This window comes from Mobula hypostoma, chromosome 16, assembly GCF_963921235.1.
Source record: "Mobula hypostoma chromosome 16, sMobHyp1.1, whole genome shotgun sequence".
In the NCBI taxonomy this organism is placed as follows: Eukaryota; Metazoa; Chordata; class Chondrichthyes; order Myliobatiformes; family Myliobatidae; genus Mobula; species Mobula hypostoma.
Window position 1 is genome coordinate 56487302 of NC_086112.1, and position 24725 is coordinate 56512026.

The 24725-nt window shown below is 42.3% G+C and overlaps 1 protein-coding gene across 1 annotated transcript in view; it reads right to left on the bottom strand.

Moving 5' to 3' along the window:
* carm1l (coactivator-associated arginine methyltransferase 1, like) overlaps positions 1-23990 on the bottom strand; it is a 66538-nt gene extending 42548 nt beyond the window's left edge. The window contains exon 1 of the mRNA XM_063068985.1: positions 23576-23990. Coding sequence (XP_062925055.1) covers positions 23576-23975 — 400 coding nt within the window. The 5' untranslated portion in view covers positions 23976-23990. The remainder of the gene's footprint in view (positions 1-23575) is intronic.
* Between the last annotated feature and the right edge of the window lie 735 nt (positions 23991-24725).

Here is a 24725-nt window from a genome sequence, read left to right on the forward strand (position 1 = left end):
TACACAAACAGCTCCTGAGGTCAGGGTTCAGCACAGAGCAAGCATGCGAACTCCACACAAACAGCTCCTGGGGTCAGAGTTCAACCTGAATCCCTGACAGCAGCACCACCTACTGACAACATTGTGCCACTAACTGCTTCTGAACACTTTAAACCACTTTTTATAATGTTGTTTACATTGTAAATGTGTACATGCCGGTATTTATGCAGATTTTATTCCACATCTGTACCTCTGACTTTATTTTTATATAATTCTTTATTCTGTATAATTAGTGAACGTTGTTGTTTTTTGTTGCATGTAGCACCAATGTAACACAATACTTTCCTAATATTTGTAAATGTATATGGTGAAAAAAGTTACTCTTGATACTTGATCCTTAAAGAGAGAATGCTAATTTTTTGGCAATAGTCAAGAGAAAGTTTACTATAATAATACTTCAAAGTAGGTGTGGTTTTTTTTAATGAGAATAGTTTCCACAGGCTAGGTTTATAATCCAAATGAAGTTTAGAAGAGGGAGGAACTTGACTGATACATGCAAGATCCTGGAGGTTAGAGTCACAGAGCTGTATGCAATGGAAATAGGCCCTTTGTCACAACTCATCAATGCAAAGCTGCCAAATTGAGCTAGCCCTATTTGGCCCCATATCCTTCCAAATGTTTCCTCTCCATGTAACTGTCCAAATATATTTTAAGTATCATAACATACCCACCTCTACCACTTCCTCTGGCAGCCGCTTCCATGTACCCACCACACTTTGCTTGAAAAGTTGCCCCTCAGGTCCTTGCTAAATCTTTTTTCACTCACTTTAAACCTACGCCCTCTATTTTGCCTGTAGCTTTCTTATAAATACAATACTGGCCACTCTGCAGTATTCTGGCATCTCACCCATGGCTATCGAAGCTCCTTCTTTTCTCTTGTGATGGAGTCTAGAATTGGGAGGCATTGTTCAAAATGAGGGGTTTCCATTTAAGACATCCCAATCAAACATTAATTAAAGCCTGGCTTTATGAAGATGAAATTCTTCAAATAGATGATGCAGTGTATTGATGAAAGCAATGCAGTCTATTTGGACTCCAGCAAGGCCTTTGGCAAGATCATACATGACACACTGGTCCAAAAAGGTTAAAGCTCATGGAATAAATGGCAAGTTATTAAAATGTTTCCAAAATTGGTCTGGTAATCGGAGGCAGAGGATGATGTAAGACTGGAAATTACGGTGTACCACAGGAATTCCAAACTTATAACCTAACAATATGGACGTGAATGTAGTCAGTATAATTAGTACTTTGCAGCTGACACAAAAATTGATGATGCCATGGGGAGGCTGGTTTTAGTTACAGGATAATACTGAAGAATTGGTTATTTGGGCAGAGTGCTGGTTGATGGAACTTAATCCCCATAAGTACGAGGTAATGCATTTCAGGAGGACCAATAAAGCTGGAAAATGCACAATCAATGGTAGGGTCCTAGGGCATACTGAGGGACAAAGTGACTTTTGGTATATTATATTCAACTTTATTGTCATTGTGCCGAGTACAGATACAAAGCCAATAAAATGCATTTAGCATCTGACCAGAAATGCAAAGAATAGTGTTATTTACAAAATAACTGCATATAAAAAAAGTGCTACAGCACACAAATATAAAAGTACTGAGACAGTGCAATACAGATGCAATACCGCTTAGTGCTGTGATGAGAGGTTCAGCAGTGTCACAGCCTCAGGGAAGAAGCTCTTCCTGTGCCTGCTGGTGCGGGAGCGGAGGCTCCTGTAGCGCCTACCGGATGGGAGGAGAGTAAAAAGTTCATGGTTAGGGTGAGATGCATCCCTGATAATGCTTTTTGCCCTGCCCAGGTAGCGCTTATGGTAGATGTTCTCAATGGTGGGCAATTGGATCCCAAGGATATACTTCCAAGGATCCCAGAAGGTGACAGCACAGGAAGATAAATGGTTAAGAAGGTATATGGAATACCTGTCTTCAGAGAAGGCAAGAGCAGGGAAGTTATGATACAACCACAGAACACGATGATTAAGATGCAGCTTGGGTACTGCATGCAGGTCTGGTCGCAACCCTATCTGAAAGATGTGATTGCGCTGGAGAGTTTGCAGAGGAAATTCCCCTGGATGTCACCTGGGATAGAAATTTCGGTTATGAGGTGTGACTGGATTACTTTTCCATGCAGCAACGGAGGCTGAGCCATCTGCTCAAGGTTACAAAATTAGGAGGTGGTGCAGATTTGGAGAAACATTTCCCCTAAGAACAGAGGTGTATACAATCATAGGGCATAGGTTTAAGATAAGGGTGGGAGGCTTACAGGATTCTGAGGAAGAAATTTTTCACTCAGAAAATGGCAGTTCTCTGCAATTCATTGCTTGAGGGGTACTATTTAAGTATCAAGTCAAACACCTGAATCACGGGCCAACTATTGGAAAATGAGATTGGTATTCATGGATAATTGGTGGTCAGCAGCAAAGGCCTGTTTGGCTGTTATATGACTGATAAGAGTTCGGTGAGGGTTGTGACACAAACCAAGCTATACAAATTCCAGCTCATTATTACCAATTGACTAACCGCACAAATCATTGTACTGTCCAACGAAATGGATGCTGCTTCACAGTAATAGCTGTTAAGTTACCATTACAGTAACATAGTCAATCCTGCTTTAGACAATCCTGTATTTCAGAATTCCACTTCAAGAGCACTCCAATAACTTCCAAATGTATTCCAAAATAATCAATCAAAGCTTGCATTCAAACTAAGCAGGCATTTGTGACAGGCAACACACATACAAGTTGCTGGTGAACGCAGCAGGCCAGGCAGCATCTCTAGGAAGAAGTGCAGTCGACGTTTCAGGCCGAGACTGCACTTCTTCCTAGAGATGCTGCCTGGCCTGCTGCGTTCACCAGCAACTTGTATGTGTGTTGCTTGGATTTCCAGCATCTGCAGAATTCCTGTTATTTGTGACAGGCATATTTCCCTTCTGAGGTCAGCCTCTCTTTTATGGAGTTTCATCCCTCTTTGGTTTCTGTCCAAATGAAAGGGGGTAAAAATTCTGGACCACTTGAAAGGCCAAGCTCACAGGATAAATGTTACCCTTTCCTACCATGATGGATAAATTCAGAACTCCTGCCACTGATCTTCTCCTACTGTGGAAAATAATGATAAACTAGGGAGACTATCCCCTAGTTTCAAAGCTACGTCATTTTGATTGCACTCAGACTCCACAGTTACCCTTGGATGTATTGTTCTGACCGAATGAAGCAAATCCAATATCCTTGAATGAGTTTGCAAAATATATCATCCATTACAAATGGAGTTAGAAACTACCTCAGTTTAATTCTAATGAAATTAATATAGTGCATTTTGTTCTACAGAAAATAATTGAAAATCTTTAAATTGTTAATATCTATCTCTGTGGGTCTTACAACATATTGCATCATCACTTATTAAACCACAAGTACATTCAGGGACTGAATATTTTCATCAAAAATTTTGCTGACATTTTTAAAGTGTCCTTTTAGCATACTTTACTGAAGAAACCACCAAAGACATGAATAAGAAATAATATATCAATTAAGTTTATACATTTTAAAATTTATTTCCTTTTCAAACTTTAGCAATTTAATTATGTTCCTATCCTTCCTCTGAAGTTCTTGATCATATTACCGTGAGAATTACCTTAATGTGGTTAAACTTAAGGTTCAATTGCACATTGTCATTTAGCACAGAAAATTACTGGAAACTGGGGAAGTCACTGATAATTATAGCCAAGTTACACATTCTCAGGATTTACATATACAGACTGCCTCTGGGTATGGGTTCATTTTTACAGACATCCACAAATAATTTCTATCCATAGGGCAGAAAATACACAGAAGTCACTCAATATGATAACCATACTTCTGCAGTACTGTATTGAATATCACTGGAAGCACATAAGAATGACAAGAAGGAACCAACTACTAAAAGCAGAGGTAGGAAACAAGTTCCGTCGTTGGTAGGAATGAACTTGTGTACATACACTGGACTTTTGAATTTTATATTATGGAACTTGTTCATATGCAAAGCTGTCAATAAATCAGACATCTGTGAACATGGCGTGGCCTTTATACACAGCTGCGTCTTGACATTCTTGTCCACAAAACCACGTTACAGTCGAATGAGCAATGAATAAACAGAGCTGAGGGGAAGGCAGTGTGATTTTTTTTTACTCCTGGTATTTTGAAAATGTTCAAAGTAAATTTATTATCAAAGTACATAATTCACTGTATACTCCCCCGAGATTCGTTTCCTTGCGGGCATTCACACTAGATACAAAGACAATAAAATCATGAAAAACTACGCACAAAGGCAGATGATCAAACAATGTGCGTAAGACAAACTGTGCAATGTCAATAAATAAATAATATCAAGAACACAAGTTGTAGGGTCCTTGAAAGTCAGTCCATAGGTTGTGGAACAATTCAGTGTTGAAGTGAGTGAAGTTATCCATGCTGGTTCAGGAGTCTGATGGTCGAAGGGTAATAACTGTTCCTGAACCTGGTGGTTTTGGACCCAAGGCTTCTGTAGCTCCTTCCCAATGGCAGCAGTGAGAAGAGAGCATAGCCCGGATGGTAGGGGTCCTTGATGATAGATGCTGCTTTCCCGCGAATGTGTTCAATGGTGGGAAGGGCATTTCCTGTGACGGACTGGACTGTATTCACTACTTTTTGTAGGCTTTTTAATGGACATTTGCGTCTCCATACGAGGCCATGATGCAACTAGTCACAATACTCTCCAATGTGCATCTATAGAAGTTCATCAAAGTTTTACATGATATGATGAATTAGCACAAGTTTCTAAGAAAGTAGAGGCACTGCTGTGCCTTGTTTGTAATGGTATTTACATGCTGGTCTCAGGACAGAGTCTCTGAAATGATAACGCGGAAGAGTTTAAAGTTACTGACTCTCTACCTTCGATCTCTGGTGAGGACTGGCTCATGGACCTCTGGTTTCCTCTTCCCATAATCAGCTCTTCGGTTTTGCTTACACCAAATTTAAATTGCTGGGCTTGTGTTTAAAGGCCCAAAAATAACCTATAAATAAGTATTTTGATGAGCTTGACTAGAATTTTAAAAATTCAGGTAAAATGTTAAAACATTTTATGTTCCTTCCATTCTAACAGAAGGCAGGATATTTTTTGCAATGAGAACAAAAACAAGTGAGTTGACCCAAAAAGGTGGGTGAGATTTCTGACCATCATTCCTGAATTCTCAATTTTCCTGTTTTTCATAATCCTCAACAAGAGTAATATAACACATTTACAGCAAAATAATTTGAATTCACTTGAACAAAGGTGCACAGAAGCAATCATATCTCTTCTACTTTTCTTTATCAAATGGCTGAATTATAGCTTAACACTATTTACCCTCTTATTGTCCTCCCTTTCTCTTGAAGCATTCACCTAACAAACAATTCCAACTACAATATTCCGAAGAATTCAGAGCACACAACTATTTCAGTGGTACTAAATCAAAACATTTACTGATTTCATTTACAAATGGACAAGTTCCATTATTATTATTATTATGCCCTTCTGTTTAACCACATCTTGGTCTGTCAAATCCTTATACCACTTTAAATGCAATTAGGGTGAAGGTGTGAACTTGGTAGAACAATACAGCCATTTCTGTATTGTCTGACTCCATAACTCTCAGCTATCGTTACTGATTCAGCTTTCAATCTCTTAATACATCACAAATTTATTCTGTCTGTCTTTAAACTTTGAGCCTCCATACCTTGATATTTCTCTGATTATTCTGGTGAATACTCCAAGGTATAGTATTTTCTGTGAAAATTCTTTTTTTTAAAAAAAGCAGCAGATGCTAGAAATCCAAGCAAATACAGAAAATGCTAGAAATAGTCAGCAGGGCAGGCCATACTGTGGAAGGGGAAATGGCGTCAATGCTTCAACATGGAGACCATTCATCAGAACAGTCTTTATATCTTCATTTTGGCTTGATACCCAATTCTGAACTCCAGACAGAGTCTGACCATGGGTCTCTGCAATACTGGGTAGCCACGTTCTTTCTTTGTATCAGTTAGGTGAACATCAAATTCTTTCAACTTCCTCAGACTCGTATTTTCCAAAAAAAAATCCTATTTATTACTCTCAGACCAACTGAGTGGCCTTGACATCCCACATAATGAGCAATCACCCTGCTCATGGACTGCATGTCCCACTCCCATCATGGAAGGTGCTCAGAGCATCCACATCAGGACCACCAGAATCAAAAATAGTTATTTCCCCCATCAGATTGGTCAGCACCTTCACCCATTAACCCACCCCTCCACCACTACTTTATCACTTCCTGTCAATGTCACCTTATGTACAGATACTCCTGTACCGAGCAACACACACAAAGTGGTGGAGGAACCCAGCAGGCCAGGCAGCATCTATGGGAAAAAAGTACAGTCAACGTTTCGGACCCAGACATTTTGGCAGGACTGGAGAAAAAAAGATGAATAGATTTAAAAGATAGGGGAAGGGAGAGAGAAACCAGGAAGGGGGATGGATGAAGTAAAATGAAGTAAAGTGCTGGGAAGTTGATTGGTGAAAGAGATACAGGGCTGGAGAAGGGGGAGTCTGATAGGAGGGAACAGAAGGTCATGGAAGAAAGAAAAGGGGAGATGAGCACCAGAGGGAGGTGTTGGGCAGGCAAGGAGATAAGATGAGAGAGGGAAATGGTGGAGGGGGGTGGCATTACTGGAGAAATCGATGTTCATGCCATCAAGTTGGAGGCTACCCAGACTGAATATAAGGTGTTGTTCCTCCAACCTGAGTGTGGCTTCATCACGACAGCAGAGGAGGCCAGGGATTGACATATTGGAAAGCACCTTTTATGTACATACAATCAATCTATATATATAAATTAGTCTTACATAATTACTTTTATTGCATTCTTTATGCTAGATTCTATCTCACAACTCCAGAACTTTTCCCACTCGCATAGTTCCCCCGCAACTTCCTTCTCGCTTTCCTGCAACTCACTGTTCAATCATGCACATATAAATCTTTAGTCATAAATATATAATGATGAAAAGCCGAGGCTACATGAACCACTTTTCACACCCTCTGTTCGTGCCATCCTACTTTCCAAACACATTTAATAACATTACTACCAGCAGCTAAACTTTCATTGTTTGTAATTAATTTATTGTTTGACACCAGCACAAATGCATCCTGAAATTCCACGGAGCCCTTTTCATCATACGATCAGCCTCTGAAATAACTGTGTTAATCAGGCATGACCTATATTAATATACCCACGGCAGTAATCTTTAATCAGCTGACACCCACCTGTTGTGTGTGTGGGTGACGGGGAGGTGTGGAGCTGGTAATAAAGGAGCTCTAAAGCAGGATACCATAACTATATAGTTTATCGGTGGTAACAGTATTCAGAAGAAATCTTTTACTCAGTTCCACCATCTCACTCACTGCCACAGGGAGTAACTAGAAAGAACAGCAGTGAGTTAAACCAGATGAATTGATGACAGAGAAAGGAATAGAAGGATATTTTAATTGAGTGGCATGAAGGGAGGAGGGCTGTGCAGCAAAATCACTTTCTGGGTCAGTAGGTTCTATGTAGTATTGATTCTATTAAAAGTTAAGTGATCTCCAGCTATCAGCAAACACAGATTTGGCCAGGAACCTGATGTCAGCTTTATGCAAACAGCTTCATTTTTTTAAGCACGCGCCTTGGGATTTTGATTGATGAAGGAAAACTAACCATTGTGCAAAATAATTTATTGTACATACTGGCTGACATAAAGGTGAAGAATCTGAATAATATGGAAGTGGGTCATTCAGCTCTGTAAGTCTGTCCAATAGTAAATTAGATTATGGCTCATCTAGAATTTAGTTCCAGCTGCTGATCTTGTTTTAGTGAATTGTAACACCCTTCCATAACAAAACTACCATCAATCTCGAGACTGCAGCTTTCAATTGGTCTGAGGCCTTAACAGATTACTGAAGGTGAGGATGATTTTTCTCATTCTCCCAGGCATCATACATGAAGAGCTTGTCATTAGATTTAGATTTATGGTCTCTGGTCTGTCCACCAAAGGAATTGGTGTCTCTGTCAACTGTTTACATTTCACTAACTATCTCAACTAGATCACCCTTTAATCATCTGCATGGAGGATAGTCTGTGTAAGCTATATCTATGCCTTTAACTTGTTTAGCCCAGGTAACACTCTGGTGACTCTATATTTCATTCCCTCCTATACACCCTTGTGAGGTGTAATCCCCAGTCCTGGCCCCCGTGGCGCTTTATACAGCTTTGCACACTCTCCTCCCGTCCTGCTGAAGGGTTTCGGCCTGAAATGTCGACTGTACTTTTTTCCATAGATGCTGCCTGGCCTGCTGAGTTCCTCCAGCATTTTGTGCGTGTGTGTTGCTCCTCCTGTGTGTTCTAGTCCCCTTGTCTTAAATGTGAAAAGGCCACCAGCATTTTATACGTATTTGTATTAGTTTATAATGAAGGCTTTAATAATTTTCTGCTCATTACAAGCCCTTGGCTCCTCACTAACTACAAAATACTCTGATATGCCTTATGTCCAAACTCTAAGCATACTGTTCAAAAAGAGAAAAGGAAAAGCAGGCCAAAATAAACCAGTTAACCTGAAATCAGTCATCCAGAAACAGCTGCAATGTGTCAATAAGGAATTTGCTGCAGTGCATTCAGAAGATACATTGTAGGGTAGTAGCGAGTTGCATGGAGGATGGAGAATGGCTTCAAAGAGTAATAGACAGAACATGAGAAAGGATGAGAACATGGCAAATAGAATATAACAGAGAAAAGTGAGATCATTCACTTGGTAGAGAAAAAAAATTAAAAAGTGAATTTAAAAATGGTGAGAGAGTAAGGAGTGTTGTTCAGTGTGTCAATGGACAATAATTATTGGAAGTTAACATGTAGGTACTGGAAGCAAATAATACATTGGCCTTTACTGCAAGAGGTCTGGTGTGAGAGGTCAAATGGCCTCCTCCTATTTGCATTTCTCATATTCTTAAATTAGTAACCACATACTTCCTTCCCCCTTAGCTCTCCACCTTCTGTACCCTAATGAATATCACCCATTCATCTACTCACATAGCCTCTCAATATCTTTCTGGAACTTTCCATTCCTATCTATTTAGTTTATTTGGCCATTTAATTTGATGTCATTAGTAAACTTGACTATGTGGCTCTCAAGTCGCTCATCTGTTAGGAATTACTTCCCTCTTATTCTGCCCTCACTCAAGAGTATTCCCTGCTTTCTTAAACTGGACAGATAGACAACGCCAGTCCCGGCATAGCTGTAGCTGAAGACGGTTTTATTATTCCCCAAGACAGTACTTCCCAGTGCTATAACAAAAGGTAGGTTCAAACACTGATCACAACTTACAATGGCTTCTAACTGACTGAAACAAACAAACAACATAAAATGGCCAGCCTGATAACAAAAGCTAATTGCTTAACAATGTGATAATGTGCAAACAGCAGCTGTGAACTAAACAATTAGTAAGAACTGGTAATTAGAGACAAACCGCATCAGGGAAGACATAACACCATTCAGGTGTACATACAGTTGTCCTACTCTTATCTCCTAACCAAATACTTATCTGGTCAAACACTGCCTCTAATTTTAGGTAGAACATTACTGAATACATTCTAGAAGCCCGTGGAAACACTATCTTTTTGAGAAATTTCAAATATACTTCCCATTCTGTCAGATCAGAAGCCAAGGAGGAGTACAGAAAGGACACCACCACTGAAGTACTTCTCCGGGCAACATTAATTTTGGGAGTAGAGCTCCAAGACAGTATCTGTCTCTGGAGCTGTTCAGTAATATTAAATATAATTCCCTCATCTTAATCTGCTGTTGAAATCTTAATTCACACCAGCTGGATCCCACAACTCTATATCAATTATCTACTGGCCTGCCTCTCTCATTCATTTCTGAATAAATGTGAACTCCTCCAAAACTTCCCCAACAAAATGGGCATAATTTTAAGGTGACTGGAGGAAAGGATAGGGGGGATGTCAGAGTTCTTTACACAGAGAGTGGTGGGTGTATCCAAAGGCAGATATATTAGCGGTATTTAAGAACCTTTTAGAAAGGCACATGAATGATAGGAAAATGGAGGACTATATAGAAGGGAAGGATCAGAGTCAGGAACACCTTTTTTTTCTAGCAAGTCCACATCAAACATGTGGAGGGTGTTTAAAGATGAAAGTTCAATGAAAGGAATGTTCCTGTTAGAAGGAAGGACAGGGATAGAAAGATAGGAGAACCTTGGATACCCAGAGAGGGCATGAATTATTTAGTCAAGAAAAATAAGGAAAAGAATGTAAAGCTTTGAAAGTTTGGATCAAACAAAGCACATGAGGAGTTTAAAGAAGACAGAAAAGAACTAAAGAAGGAAACTAGGAAGGGGCCATGGCAAGTAGGATTAAGGTGAATCCCCAAGGCATTCAATACATACATCAAGAGTAAGAGGATAACTAGGGAGAGGGAAGGACAAGTCAAAGATAAGGGAGGGGGATATTTCCTTGGATGTGGAGAATGTGAGTGAGGTACTTAATGAGTACTTAGCTTCAGTATTTACCAAGGAAATGCATATGGAGAACTAGGATAAATACATCAGGGTGTTAAGGGGTTAAGGAAGAGGAAGTGTTAGGCCTCCTAATGAGTATTAATGTAGAAAAGTCCCCAGGGCCTGGTGGGATTTACCCCAGGTTATTGAAGGAGGCAAGAGATGAGATTGCTGGGGGCTTGACCAGTATTTTCTTGTCCTCTCTAGCCACAGGAGAGCCCCTGGAGGACTGACGAGTGCCTAAGGTTGGGAAGGGAAAAAGGGAAAATCCTGGAAACTATAGACCCACGAGTCTCACATCAGTTGTAGGTAAATTCTTAGGGATAGGATATATGAATATTTGGGAACCCATGGCCTAATTAGGGAGAGCCAGCATGGCTTTGTGCAGGTCAGGTCATGTCTTACCAGCTTGAATGAATTTTTTGACAAGGAGACAAGAGAGATTGATGAGAGCAGGGCAGTAGATGTTGGCTACATGGATTTTGGTAAGGTGTTTGTCAAAGTCCCTCATGGGAAACTAATCCAGAAGATTAAGAGGCATGAGATCTGTAGCAAAATGGTTGTTTGGATTCGGAACTGGCTTGCACATAGAAGACAGAGGGTAGTGGTTGAAGGGTCTTGTTTGAGCTGGAGGTCTGTAACTAGTGGTGTTCCACAGGGATCAGAGCTAGAACCTCTGCTGATTGTGATCTACATAAATGACCTGGTTGAAAATGTAGATGGGTGGATTAGTACGTTTGTGGATAATACCAAGATCGGCGGAGTTGTGGATAGTGCAGGAGACGGGCAAAGAATACAGTGCAATATAGATGAGTTGCAAATATGGGCAGACAAATGGCAGATAGAGTTTAACTCAGATAAATGTGAGGTGTTGCAGCTTGGTAGGGCAAATGCAACGAGACAGTAGCATTGGATTCAAAAGTCAAGAGGTTATGTTGCAACTTTATAAAACTCTAGTTCAGCCACATCTGGAGTATTATGCACATTTCTGATCATCCCACTATAGGAAGGATATTGAGGCTTCGGAGAGGGTGCAGAAGAGGTTTATCTGGATGCCGCCTGGTTTAGAGGCATGTGTGAATATGAAAGGCTGGATAAACTTGGGTTGTTTTCTCTGGAGTGACAGAGGCAGAGGGGAGATCTGATGGAGGTTTATAAGATTATGAGAGGCATAGATAGAGTAGACAGGGAGTATCTGTTTCCCAGGGTAGAAATGTCTCATATCCGAAGGCATGCATTGAAGGTGAGAGGGAGTAGGTTCAACAGGGATGCGAGGGCTAAGTTGTTTTACTCAGAGAGTCATGGATAACTGGAATGTGCTGCCTGGTATGGTGGTAGAGGCAAATACATTAGAGGCTTTTAAGAGATGTTTGGATAGGCACATGGATGTAAGGAAGATGGTGGGATATAGACATTGTGTAGGTAGGAGGATTAGTGTTTTGGACATTTTTCATTTGCTTTTTAGCTGGTTCAGCACAACATTATGGCCTGAATGGCCTGTTCCTGTGCTGTACCGCTCTATGTTCTAAATGGTTGGCATAATATCGTGTGCTGTAATGTTCTGTTCTATATCCTAATTCTCACCAGATCCACATAACAAATGTCTGCTTCCTGAATTATGATGGTCTTGGATTTAGAATGTTTCAATTTTTACCCATGTTTTTAAATCCTTCCATCGTATCTTCCCCTCCTACATCTACAACCGCACAGTCCTATCGCCCTTAGATTTCTGTTTCTATTCAGGACTCTTGTGCATTTCTAAAGTTAATTTTATCCCAACCGGTTAAGGAGCGAGTGACAAATAAGTGTATTTGTGCTTGTACTGAATGTAAGATTTTAGTGTTATAAACATAACTTTACCAGTGCCAATATTTCTGTATGACGCACTAGAGAAGTTCAAGAGAAAAAGATCAATACACCTCTAAGGTGGTATAACAGGAACAGTTGACATTTATTGGAAACCAGAGCATTTGAAACATGCAGGAGGTAAGACGAACATCAGAGGAAGTGAAAGCTTTAATTTGAAATTATACATGAAGAACAGGATCAATAAACTTGATGAAATTGAATCAAGTTTTGCTGAAATAATTCAGATTTCCAATGCAACAGTTATCTACAAGAGACATTTGAACAGAAATAAATTGGAGTTTGCGATGGATCATATAGACTGCTTTTAATTTATTCCGTGCAGACTCGAATAACTTTAATAATATCAAGAAGATTTTTCAAATATATACTTAGATAATTTAGATTGCAGATTACAGAATCTTATTTGCAATTTCAAAGTATTTTTGTGAATTATACAGAACTTGACATCAGTTATTTCTCTTGAGATTTGAGACGCCTTTACATTTAATTGGCAGCTATTAAAGGAAATGCCAACTATTGCGGATTAGTTCATACAATAAATCAGTGCAATAATAATCCAGCAGAGATGACATTATCAAGCATCGTAAGCACCTGGTAACTTAGAAGAATTCTCTGAGACAGCACTCCACAAGGTAAAAGGCACAATTGGATTGGATTGCGTAGAGAGAGAGAAAAAGAGTTTAAAAGAAACAAGTGGGGCAGTCGGCACATTTTGCACGCCACAGTTCCCAAGGAAACATTGGATTGGGCATAATTAGACACTTGGGAAAATCCAAAACGAAAGTTAGCTATAAGCAGAGTGGCCATTGTGCGAATGGGCCAGTATTAGAGTAGGGAGCTGAGGCTTTGGCTCATCGAGGTTTCAGCGAGGAGAAGCACAGGCAGTAGGTAATTTTTTTTCATTATTTATTCTTTATTTCCTTCTTGTTGCACGCCTACAGCAGTGGAGATGCCAGGCAGGATACTGGAATGTTCCTCTTGTGGGATGTGGGAAGGCAGGGAGACCTCGAGTCTCCCTCATGACTGCACTCGCAAGAAGTGCATCCAGCTGCAGCTTTTAACAGACTGTGTTAAGGAGTTAGAGCTGGAACTTGATAAACTCTGGATCATTCAGGAAGCCCAGGGGTTGATAGACAGGACATATATGGAGGTAGTTACACCTAAAGTGTAGGACCCAAGTAACTGGGTGACCGTCAGGAGGAGGGAATAGGGATAGGCAGTGCGGAATACTTCTGTGGCTGTTCCCTTCAAAAACAGGTATACTGCTGGGGGTGGGGGTGGGAATGACTTGAAAAGCCACAGTAGTCCAGCAGTCAGGTCTCTGGCACTGAGTTTGGGTCTGTGGGTCTGTGGCTCCGGGGGCCGGGGGGGGGGGAGGCGAAGAAGAGGTGAGCATTATTAAGTGGGAGGGTGAGCGGCCAGGGATCATCATCCGCATCAGTACGAATAATGACATGGGTAGGAGGGGTGACGAGGTCGTGCAAAGTGAGTTCAGGGAGTTAGGCGCTAAGTTAAAGGACAGGACACCCAAGGTTGTGATCACAGGATTGCTACCTGTGCCACGTGCTAGTGAGGGCACACACAGGATGGTCATACAGTTTAACACATGGCTAAGGAGATGGTGCAGGAGGGAGGGCTTCAGATTTTTAGATTACTGAGCTCTCTTCTAGGGAAGGTGGGGCCTGTACAGAAGGGATTGTTTGCACCTGAACTGCAGGGGGACTAATATTCTTACGGGAAGGTGTGTTAATGCTGCACTAGTGGGGGAGGAGGGTTTAAACTAGAGTTGCAGGGGGATGGGAACCAGAGCAAAAGGACAGATAGTAGAGTGGTTGTGGAGAAAGTTGTTGTTAAGCCTACGATCAAAGTTAGGAATCAAAGTGGGGCTAATGTTCTGAGCTGTGTATATTTCCATGCAAGGAGTATTGTCGGAAAGGCGGATGAGCTTAGGACATGGATCAGCCCTTGGAATTATGGCATTGTAGCCATTAGTGAGTCTTGGCTGCAGGAGGGGCAGGACTGGCAGCTCAGTGTTCTGGGGTTCTGTTGTTTTACACATGATAGAGTAGGAGGGATTAAAGGTGGACGGGTGGCATTACTGTCAGGGAAAATGTCGTGACAGTGCTCTTTCAACAGACTGAAGAGCTTGTCTAAGGAGGCTTTATGGGTAGAACTGAAGAATAAGAAAGACATGACTATGTTAATGGGCTATATTACAGGCCACCGGACAGTCTGTGGGAATTAGAGGAACAAATTTGTAGAGAGATCGCAGACAATTACAAGAAACATAAGGTTGTGATAGTAAGTGATTTTAATAACCCACATATTGACTGGGACTCCCATGATGTAAAAGGGCTGGATGGGAAAAAGTTTGTCAAATATGTTCAGGGGAAAGCCTCCTTAATGAGCATACAGAAGTCCCAATTCAACAGAGTGTGATGCCAGATCTCCAATTAGGGCAGGTGTCAGAAGTTGTAGGGGAACAACTTTGCATCTAGTGATCATAATGCCATTAGCTTCAACGTAATCATGGAAAAGGACAGATCTGGTCCTCTGGTTGAGATTCTAAATTGGAGGATGGCCAATGCTGATGGTATTAGAAAGGATCTGGCAAGTGTGTATTGAGACAGGTAGTTTTCTGGTAAAGCTGTACTTTTAAAGGAAGGCCTTTAAAAGTGGAATTTTGAGCGTTCAGAGTTTGTATGTTCCTGTCAGGATAAAAAGCGAGGGTGACAGGTTTAGGGAACCTTGGTTTTGAGAAATATTGAAAAAGGAGGAGGTGCATAGCAGGTATAGGCTGGTAGGAACAAATCAAGTACTTGAGGAATACAAGAAAAGCAACAGAATACTTAAGGAAATCAGGAGGGCAAAAAGAAGGCACGAGGTTACTCTAGCAGCCAAGGTGAAGGAGAATCCTTAGGGCTCCTACAGGTATACTAAGAGCAAAAGGAGAACAAGGGACAAAACTGGTCCTCTGGAAGATCAGTGTGGTAATCTATGCATGGAGCCAAAAGAGATGGGAGAGATATTAAATCAGGGGTTCCCAACCTGGGATCCACGGACCCCTCGGTTAATGGTAGGGCTCCATGACATAAAAAAAGGTTGGGAACCCCTGGCTTACATGTATTTTTTGCATCTGTATTTACTCATAAGATGGACACAGAGTGAGGCAAAGCAGCAGCTAGGTCATGGACCCTATATAGATTACAGAGGAAGTGTTTGCTGCCTTGAGGCAAATTAGGGTGGATAAATTCCCAGGGCCTGACAATGTGTTCCCTCGGACCCTATGCAAAGCTAGTGCAGAAATTCCAGGGGCTCTAGCAGAAATATTTAAGACATCCTTAGCCACGGGGTAGAAGCGGGAGGATTGGAAGATAGTTAATGTTGTTCTGTTATTTAAATAAGACTCTAAGAATAAGTCAGGAAATTATAAGCCGGTTAACCTGACATCAGTAGTAGAAAAGTTATGGATTCTAAGGGACTGCACATATAAGGATCTGGATGGACAGGGACTGATTAGGGAGTGTCAATATGGGTTTGACCATGGTAGGTCATGTCTACCCAATCTTATAGAGTTTTTCGAGGAAGTTACCAGGAAAGTTAATGAAAGCAAGGCAGTGAATGTTGTCTACATGGACTTTAGTAAGGCCTTTGACAAGATCCCACATGGGAAGCTGGTCAAGTTGTTTTAGTTGCTTGGCATTCAAGACGACGTAGTAAACTGGATTAGACGTAGGATTCGCCAGAGGAGCAGGGAGTGGTACCAGATGGTTGCCTCTCTGAACAGAGGCCTGTGACTAGTGGTGTGCCGCAGGAATCAGCGCTGGGACCGTTATTGTTTGTCATCTATATCAACAATCTAGAGGATGATGATAATGTGGTAAACTGGATCAGCAAATTTCCGGATGACACCATGATTGGAGGTGTAGAGGGCAGCGAGGAAGACCACCAGAGCTTGCAGTGGGATCTGGATCAGCTGGAAAAATGGGCTGAAAAATGGCAGATGGAATTTAATGTAGACAAGTGTGAGGTGTTGTACTTTGGGAGGTCCAACCATGGTTGGTCTTTCACTGTGAGCAGTAGGGCACTGAGGAGTGCAGTAGAACAGAGGGATCTGGGAAGACGGATCTATAAGTCCTTTAAAATGGCAGCACAGGTAGATAGTGTCATAAAGAAAGCTTTTGGCACATTGGCCTCCATAAATCAATGTATTGAGTACAGGAGTTGGGATGTTATGTCGAAATTGTATAAGATGTTGGTGAGGCCTAACTTGGAGCATTGTGTGCAGTTTTGGTCATCTACCTAAAGGAAAGATGTAAACAAGCTTGAAAGAGTAGAGAGAAAATTTACAAGGATGTTGCCAGGACTTGAGGACCTGAGTTATAGGGAAAGATTAAATAGATTAGGACTTCATTCCCTGGAATGTAGAACATCGAGGGGAGATTTGATAGAGTATACAAAATTATGAAGGGTATAGACAGGGCTTTTTCCACTGAGGTTGGGTGAGACTACAACCAGAGGTTATGGGTTAAGGGTGAAAGGTGAAATGTTTAAGGGGAACATCTTCATTCAGAAGGTGGTGAGAATGTGGAACAAGCTGCCACCGCAACTGGGGGATGTGGACTCAATTTTGACATTTAAGAGAAACTTTGATAAGTGCATGGATGTGAATGTTACGGAGAGCTATAGTTGGGTGCAGGCCGAAGGGACTAGACAGATTAACTGTTTGGTACAGACTAGATGGGCTGAAGAGCCTGTTTCTGTGTTGTAGTGTTCTTTGACTCTGATTATTAACCAATATTTTAAACATTTTCTACTACATAGAATATAAAGATTGGAACATGCTGAGTAAGACACATTGTAAAACACCCTTCAGCCACTGAGCTCAACCAACCATAAATCACCCACATTCCCATTAACTAACAACACCCCAATGGAATTTTACAGCTGTCAACTGACTTACACACATTGTTGGGATGAAAAGAGCACCTGGAAGAAGAAAACCAAGCTGACACACAAAAACATGCAAACACAGCACAGGCAGCATCCAAAGTCAGGGCACTGACTTCTCTAACTTCCGTTAATGCCCCACCTCCCCCTCATACCCCATCTGTTATTTATTTATTATTTTATATATCTATATTCTTTTTCCCTCTCTCTCCTTTTTCTCCCTCTGTCCCTCTCACTATATGCCTTGCCCATCCTCTGGGCTTCCCCCCTCCCCCTTTCTTTCTCCCTCGGCCTCCTGTCCCATGATCCTCTCATATCCCTTTTGCCAATAAACTGTCCAACTCTTGGCTCCATCCCTCCCCCTCCTGTCTTCTCCTATCATTTTGGATCTCATCCTCCCCCTCCCACTTTCAAATCTCTTACTATCTCTTCTTTCAGTTAGTCCTGACGAAGGGTCTCGGCCTGAAACGTCGACTGTATCTCTTCCTAGAGATGGTGCCTGGCCTGCTGCGTTCACCAGCAACTTTTATGTGCGTTGCTTGAAATTCCAGCATCTGCAGATTTCCTCCTGTTTGTGTTGCTAAATTGGTGTTACCCGATCTACAGGGTAGCAGCTCCACTAGCTGCACTACAGACCTATTGCAGTTGCCTTGGCAATGTACCCGGATCAATTTTTTCTGTAATCCAGTAAGTAGCCCACCATGGTGAAGCTCAGAGTAGAGTGCACCTTGACAGTCTGGTGTTAGGTGTGTGAATATTGTGGTCCACCCAGATGACCGTAATCTCAGTACTGGACATGGACCTTGACATGAATCAGTCTTTCCTGCCAGTGGACTTCAGGGATCTTGCAGAAGCAGTGCTGCTGATAATTTACCAGCGAGCAGAACTTGTGTGAATCCAAAACTCAGAATTACTTCCATTACCCAGACAAATAAAAGATCGTGTTTGAGAAAGTGGGCCACAGGTAAAACACGTTGGAGCCAAAATATAGGAGGTAGTTTACAGAACCAAGCAAGGATTTTACTTTTCGCTTTCCCCTGCTTTTTGAGTAAAATGTCTATTACTTGCCCTGTCCTCCCCAGCTCCTCAATTTCCTAATTACAGTCACAGTACAAGGTCAGATTCATGTAACTTTGGCATAGCTCATTCTCAGCTGTACCCTTGTTACCTGTGCACCTCAAAGCTATTATCTTTCATTTCTCATGTATTTCAACATCACACAAATGTCCCCAGTGCAAACGGCTGTTCTGCACTCTGGTAATCAAGAGAGAACATCCAAGCTGAAAAATAAAGGGCATTTACAATTCCAGGGGCGTAAAAGCAACATCTTGGAATTTAGTTGGGCTCCCTGGAGCTACTCCTCTCCATCAGTCTGGTTGTGTTGATAAGACCAAATATAATCACCAGGAAATAACTTCTTCACTACAGACCCCAACATATCATCCTCTCTACAAAGCACTGGAAGAACTCAGCAGGTCATGCAGCATCTGCAGTACTGATGCCGGGTTTTGATCTGAAATGTAACAATTTCTTTCTTCACACAGAAGCTGCCTGACCCACAGCGTTCCTCTGGCACATCATCTGTTGCTCCAGATTCCGGCATCTGCAATCTCTCAGTATGCTAGCTGAACGGTTGTATGTTGCGTGAAATTAAGGCAAAAATGAATTATATATTCTTATATTTAATTCATTTTAAAAGATTTACAATCCATTCAATTTTTAAATCATTCACTTTTGAACCATCAGATTCTTGAACCACCTTAATTCAACCTCAGCAATGGAGAACTGTGGACCGCTTCTTGCCTGATCATAGACTTGTCTCTCTGCCTTTTTTTTGCACTAATGTTTGTTTTTGAAGTCTTTTTCTCTTCTCATTGTCTTGCATAATTTATATTCTGTGTGTTGTCTCTACTTACATGTTTGTGATGCTACTTCAAGGTTTCTCCTTGTACCTGTATCAGTATACATGTGCACATGACAATAAACTCCACGACATCAAAGGAGTGTTACAAATTCCAAAGATTATTTTTTTAATTCAAGAGAGGTATTAAGCAGCAATGTTTTAGCATGCAATCATTACAGGAAGCTTAACCTGAGCATTTACAGTATCAGTACACAATTCTTGTGAAAATATTATATTATAAGGCTCCGGATCCTGGGCCTTAGTACTCAGATCTGCAGCTGGATCTTCAAGACAGGACCCAGGCTGTAAAAATAGGGGACAAGCTCTCCTCTACCATCACTCTGAGCACCGGTGCCCCACAAGGCTGTGTACTCAGCCCTCTGCTGTACTCACTGTACACCCATGATTGTGTAACCAAGTTTCCATCAAACTCAATATATAAGTTTGCTGATGACACAACAATTGTAGGCCGTATCTCTGGTAATGATGAGTTTGAGTACAGAGAGGAAATTAAGAACCTGGTGGCATGGTGCGAAGACAATAACCTATCCCTCAACGTCAACAAGATGAGGGAATTGGTTGTTGACTTCATAAGGAGTAGCGGACCGCACGACCCAATTTACATCGGTGGTGCGCAAGTGGAACAGGTCAAAAGCTTTAAGTTCCTCGGAGTCAATATCACAAATGACCTGACTTGGTCCAACCAAGCAGAGTTCACTGCCAAGAAGGCCCACCAGCACCTTTACTTCCTGAGAAAACTAAAGAAATTTGGCCTGTCCCATAAAACCCTCACTAATTTTTATAGATGCACCATAGAAAGCATTCTCCTAGGGTGCATCACAACCTGGTATGGAAGTTGTCCTGTCCAAGACCGAAAGAAGCTGCAGAAGATCGTGAACACGGCGCAGCACATCACACAAACCAATCTTCCGTCCTTGTACTCACTTTACACCGCACGCTGTCGGAGCAGTGCTGCCAGGATAATCAAGGACACGACCCACCCAGCCAACACACTCTTTGTCCCTCTTCCCTCGGGGAGAAGGCTCAGGAACTTGAAGACTCGTATGGCCAGATTTGGGAACAGCTTCTTTCCAACTGCAATAAGACTGCTGAATGGATCCTGACCCGGATCTTGTCCATACCCTCCAAATATCCGGACCTGCCTCTCGGTTTTTTTGCACTACCTTACTTTCCATTTTTCTATTTTCTATTTATGATTTATAATTTAAATTTTTAATATTTACGAATTTTTTTTACTATTTTTAATATTTAATATTTGTAATCCAGGGAGTGGGAAGCGCAGAATCAAATATTGCTGTGATGATTGTACGTTCTAGTATCAATTGTTTGGTGACAATAAAGTATGAAGTAGAAAGTATCTAAAGTTTGTATTTTAGAAAACAAATCCTGGAGGGACAGAATATTGGAAATCAGGTTTAATATCACTTGCATACGTCATGAGATTTGTTGTTTTATTGCAGCTGTACACTGCAATGCATAACAATAAAAACTATAAATTACAGTAAGAAATTACAGCACAAAAGGACAGCATAAGAAGAAAAAAATAGTGAGGTAGTATACATGGGTTCATTGTCCATTTGGAGGTCTGATAGGGGTGGGGAAGACACTATTCCTAAAATGTTGAGTGTCTCTCTTCAGGCTCCAGTACCTCCTCTTCCATTGTATCAGTGAGATGAGGGCATGTCCTGGGTAACGGGAGTTCTTTATAATGGATGCTGCCTTTTCCAGTCATCGCCTTTTGAAGGTGTCCTCGATGCTGGGGAGGCTAGTGCCCATGATGGAGCCTGCTGAATCTGCAACCTTCTGCAATATTGTGCAGTGGCTCCTCCAGGCCAGATGGTGATGCAACCAGTTAGAATGATCTCCATGGTACATCTCCAGAAATTTGCGAGAGTCTTTGGTGACATACCAAGACTCCTCAAATTCCTAATTAAATATAGCCACTGCCGTGCCTTCTCTGTAATTGTATCAATAAGTTGGGCCCAGGATAGATCCTCAGAAGTGTTGACACCCTGGAAATTGCAATTGCTCATCCACTGCACTACTGCTCCCTTGATGATGACTGGGGTGTGTTCCCTCAACTTCCCCTTTCTGAAGTCCACAATCAATTCCTTGGACTTACTGGCATTGAGTGCAAGATTGTTGAAATCAACAAATCAACCACTCAACCAACTGATCACCAAGTCAAGTCGCTTTTATTGTCATTTCAACCATAACTGCTGGTACAGTACACGGTAAAAACAAAACAACAATCCTCCAGGACCATGGTGCTACATGAAACAATACAGAACTACACTAGACTACGTGAAACAACACAAAACTTCATTAGGCTTCAGGCCTACACAGGACTACATAAAATGCACAAAACAGTGCAAGACAGTACAATAATTAATAAACAAGACAATAGGCACAGTAAAGGACAATTTACAATATAATAATAAATGATGTAAATGTAAAACAATGTTTTAGCAGGAATTGAGAAAGAAATGAGCAAAAATTGCAAAGGGAGTGGAGTGGTGTTTAGTGGTGTGTGTGTGTGTGTGTGTGTGTGTGTGTGTGTGTGTGTGTGTAGGTGCGTTGGTGTCAGACTAGACTCTGGGAATTGAGGAGTCTAATGGCTTGGGGGAAGAAACTGTTACACAGCCTGGTCGTGAAAGCCCGAATGCTTCGATACCTTTTGCCAGATAGCAGGAGGGAGAAAAGATTGTATGAGGGGTGCACAGGGTCTTTCACAATGCTGTTAGCTTTGCGGATGCAGTGTGTGGTGTAAATGTCTGTAATGGCGGCAAGACAGAAGAGTTGAGAGACCAGTTGAGTCACTGGCAAATTTACAGATGGCGTTTGAGTTGTGCCTTGCCACACAGTCACAGTCAGGGTGTAGAGAGAGTACAGCAGTGGGCAAAACACGCATCCTCGAGGTGCGTCAGTGTTGTCAGCGAGGATCACACTGACTGTGGTCTCTCAATGAGGAAGCGAAGAATCCAGTTGCAGGGAAAGGTACAGAGACCTAGGTTTCTGGAGCTTGTTGATTAATACTGAGGGTACAATGGTGTTGAAGGCTGAGCTGTAGTCAGTAAACAGCCTGATGTAGGTATTGCTATTGTCCAGGTGATCCAAGGGCCAGCGGAGAGTCAGTGACATTGCATTCGCTGAAGACTTACTGTGGTGGTAGGCAAATTGCAGTGTGTCCAGGTCCTTGCTTAGGCAGGAGTTGATTCTGTTCATGAGCAACCTCTCAGAGCTCTTCATCACAGTATATGTCAGTGCCACTGGATGATAGTGGTTGAGGCCACTCACGCTGCTCTTCTTGGGCATGGGTATGATTGTTGCTCTTTCGAAGCAGGTGGGAACCTCCGACAGCACCAGTGAGAGATCACAGGTGTCCTTGAACACTCCCACCAGTTGGTTGGCACAGGTTTTCAGTGCCTTACCAGGTACACCATCAGGGCCTGACCGCATGCAAGGGTTCGCCTTCTTGAAAGAACTTCAGAAGCTGCAAGTTACCACTCTACATAGAAGTTGTTGGCAGTTTCACTGCGTAAGACAAACACACGCTGGCAACACCTCGTGATTACAAACGTAAATTGCAACAGCTATTGTATCAGCAATTGTGGGTTGGATCTGCACAGACAAGGATTTGTAGCATGTTCATCACTACACGACGAATTGTCGTTGTTAGTCTCCTACTGACGTCATATTGTGAATTTCAAATCACAAAATTCGCAGTTACATTACCTCTGACTGTATATTTTAAAAACACGACGAAATACCTCACTAAGTGATTAAGTGCTCACAGAATGGTGTTAGATAACTCCAGATGAGTACCCAGGCAGAGATTGGCGACTATCAGCTACCGATCGAGAGTCTGAAATGTTCTGAAGTTAGGGGTGCGGTAAGACGCTTTCCTCACCCCTACAACCGGAAGATAATTTTGATATGGCATGAAATACTCAGACCTACTCTAAGTAATACGGGTGCTTAATAACCTTCCCAATAACTAAAGCAGGGCTGCGCCCGCCCATTTGCCTCCTGCCATTTAAAATACACACAATAGAGCCCGCACAGGATCTGCAGAAGGTCGCACGTTAGTGCAGGCTGGACGTCTACCTGCGGCGCATGGAGCACGCATTGGCAATTGCAGTGTACGAGGCAGAGGGAAGTAAACTGCCGGGAGCCTGTGATCCAGCTGCAGCTAAAGGCAGCAAAACTTACCGTCAATCACGCGCAGTTCCGCTCCCCCCTCCTCTGTTTCCACCAGCAGTTTCAGTGGCTGTTCACTCTGCAGCGAATTGGAGAAATGAACTCCCCCCTTCTGATCCTCCTGGACAAAGAACAACGAGACACTGTGCTGTTGCTGAGCCGAGCTGGCCATAACCAGGCGAGACACCGACGACAGCACTGAGGCGACTCCGAGAAACCGGCGACTGGAGGACGACGGAAACGCCAGCCTTGTTCGGAGAGATCCGCTGGACACCTTCCGTCCCCTGCTGGTGAGATCGGCCCACTGACGGCGCACAGTCCCGGCACCAGCACCAGCACCACCTCGCCCTGACACGGAGATTGCAACGCTAGGCGGGCAGTTCGGATCTGCAACCCGAGCAAACCTCGTCATAATGAATGGAATTGATCGTTTTAAATCCCAGCCAGTAAGGCACTGGAGCAAGAGCCTGGAGATCATTGTGGATTTAACCTCTTCCACCCTAGAAATGGAGTTGGGCAAACACTTGGTTAGGATGGAGATTGTAGATGCTGGAACCTGGAGCAATAAACAATCAGCTGGAAGAACCCAGCAGTTCCAGCAGGATCTGTGGGAGGAGAAGAAAAAAAACTCGTGAAGCAAGGTGCAGCTGTCTCCATCTTCACACTCCTTCCTTCACCTTGCTCCATCTGACCACACACACACACACTTTTCCTTTTTCCCTTTGTCAGTATCCATCTATCATTCACCTGTCACAGATTTCCATCTCCTATGCTGCTCACCTCTGCCATCCGGCACTACGTGCACCTCAGTCCACCAATCGCCAATCGCCTCAGAGTCCCTTCTCGCCTCTCCCATCCTCTTGTCCGCTGGCCATCTCGCCTCACCTCGCCACTCCACTCTCAGTCCCGAAGCAGGGTTTTAACTGAAAATGCTGACAATTCCTTTCCTCCCACAGATGCTGCTTGATCTGTGGAGTTCTCCCAGCAGATTTGTTTGTTCCTTGGTTGGGATGCATTGGGGAAAAATTAAATATCCTTGGTTTTAGGCTGATAACTTGTTCAAGGTGTTCTCACTGCAATGTTTTGAATGTTTATCTTCATTAATATTATTGGGTGCAATTGGAATTGACGTGGTTAATTTGCTGTTCGGAGACCAAATGAT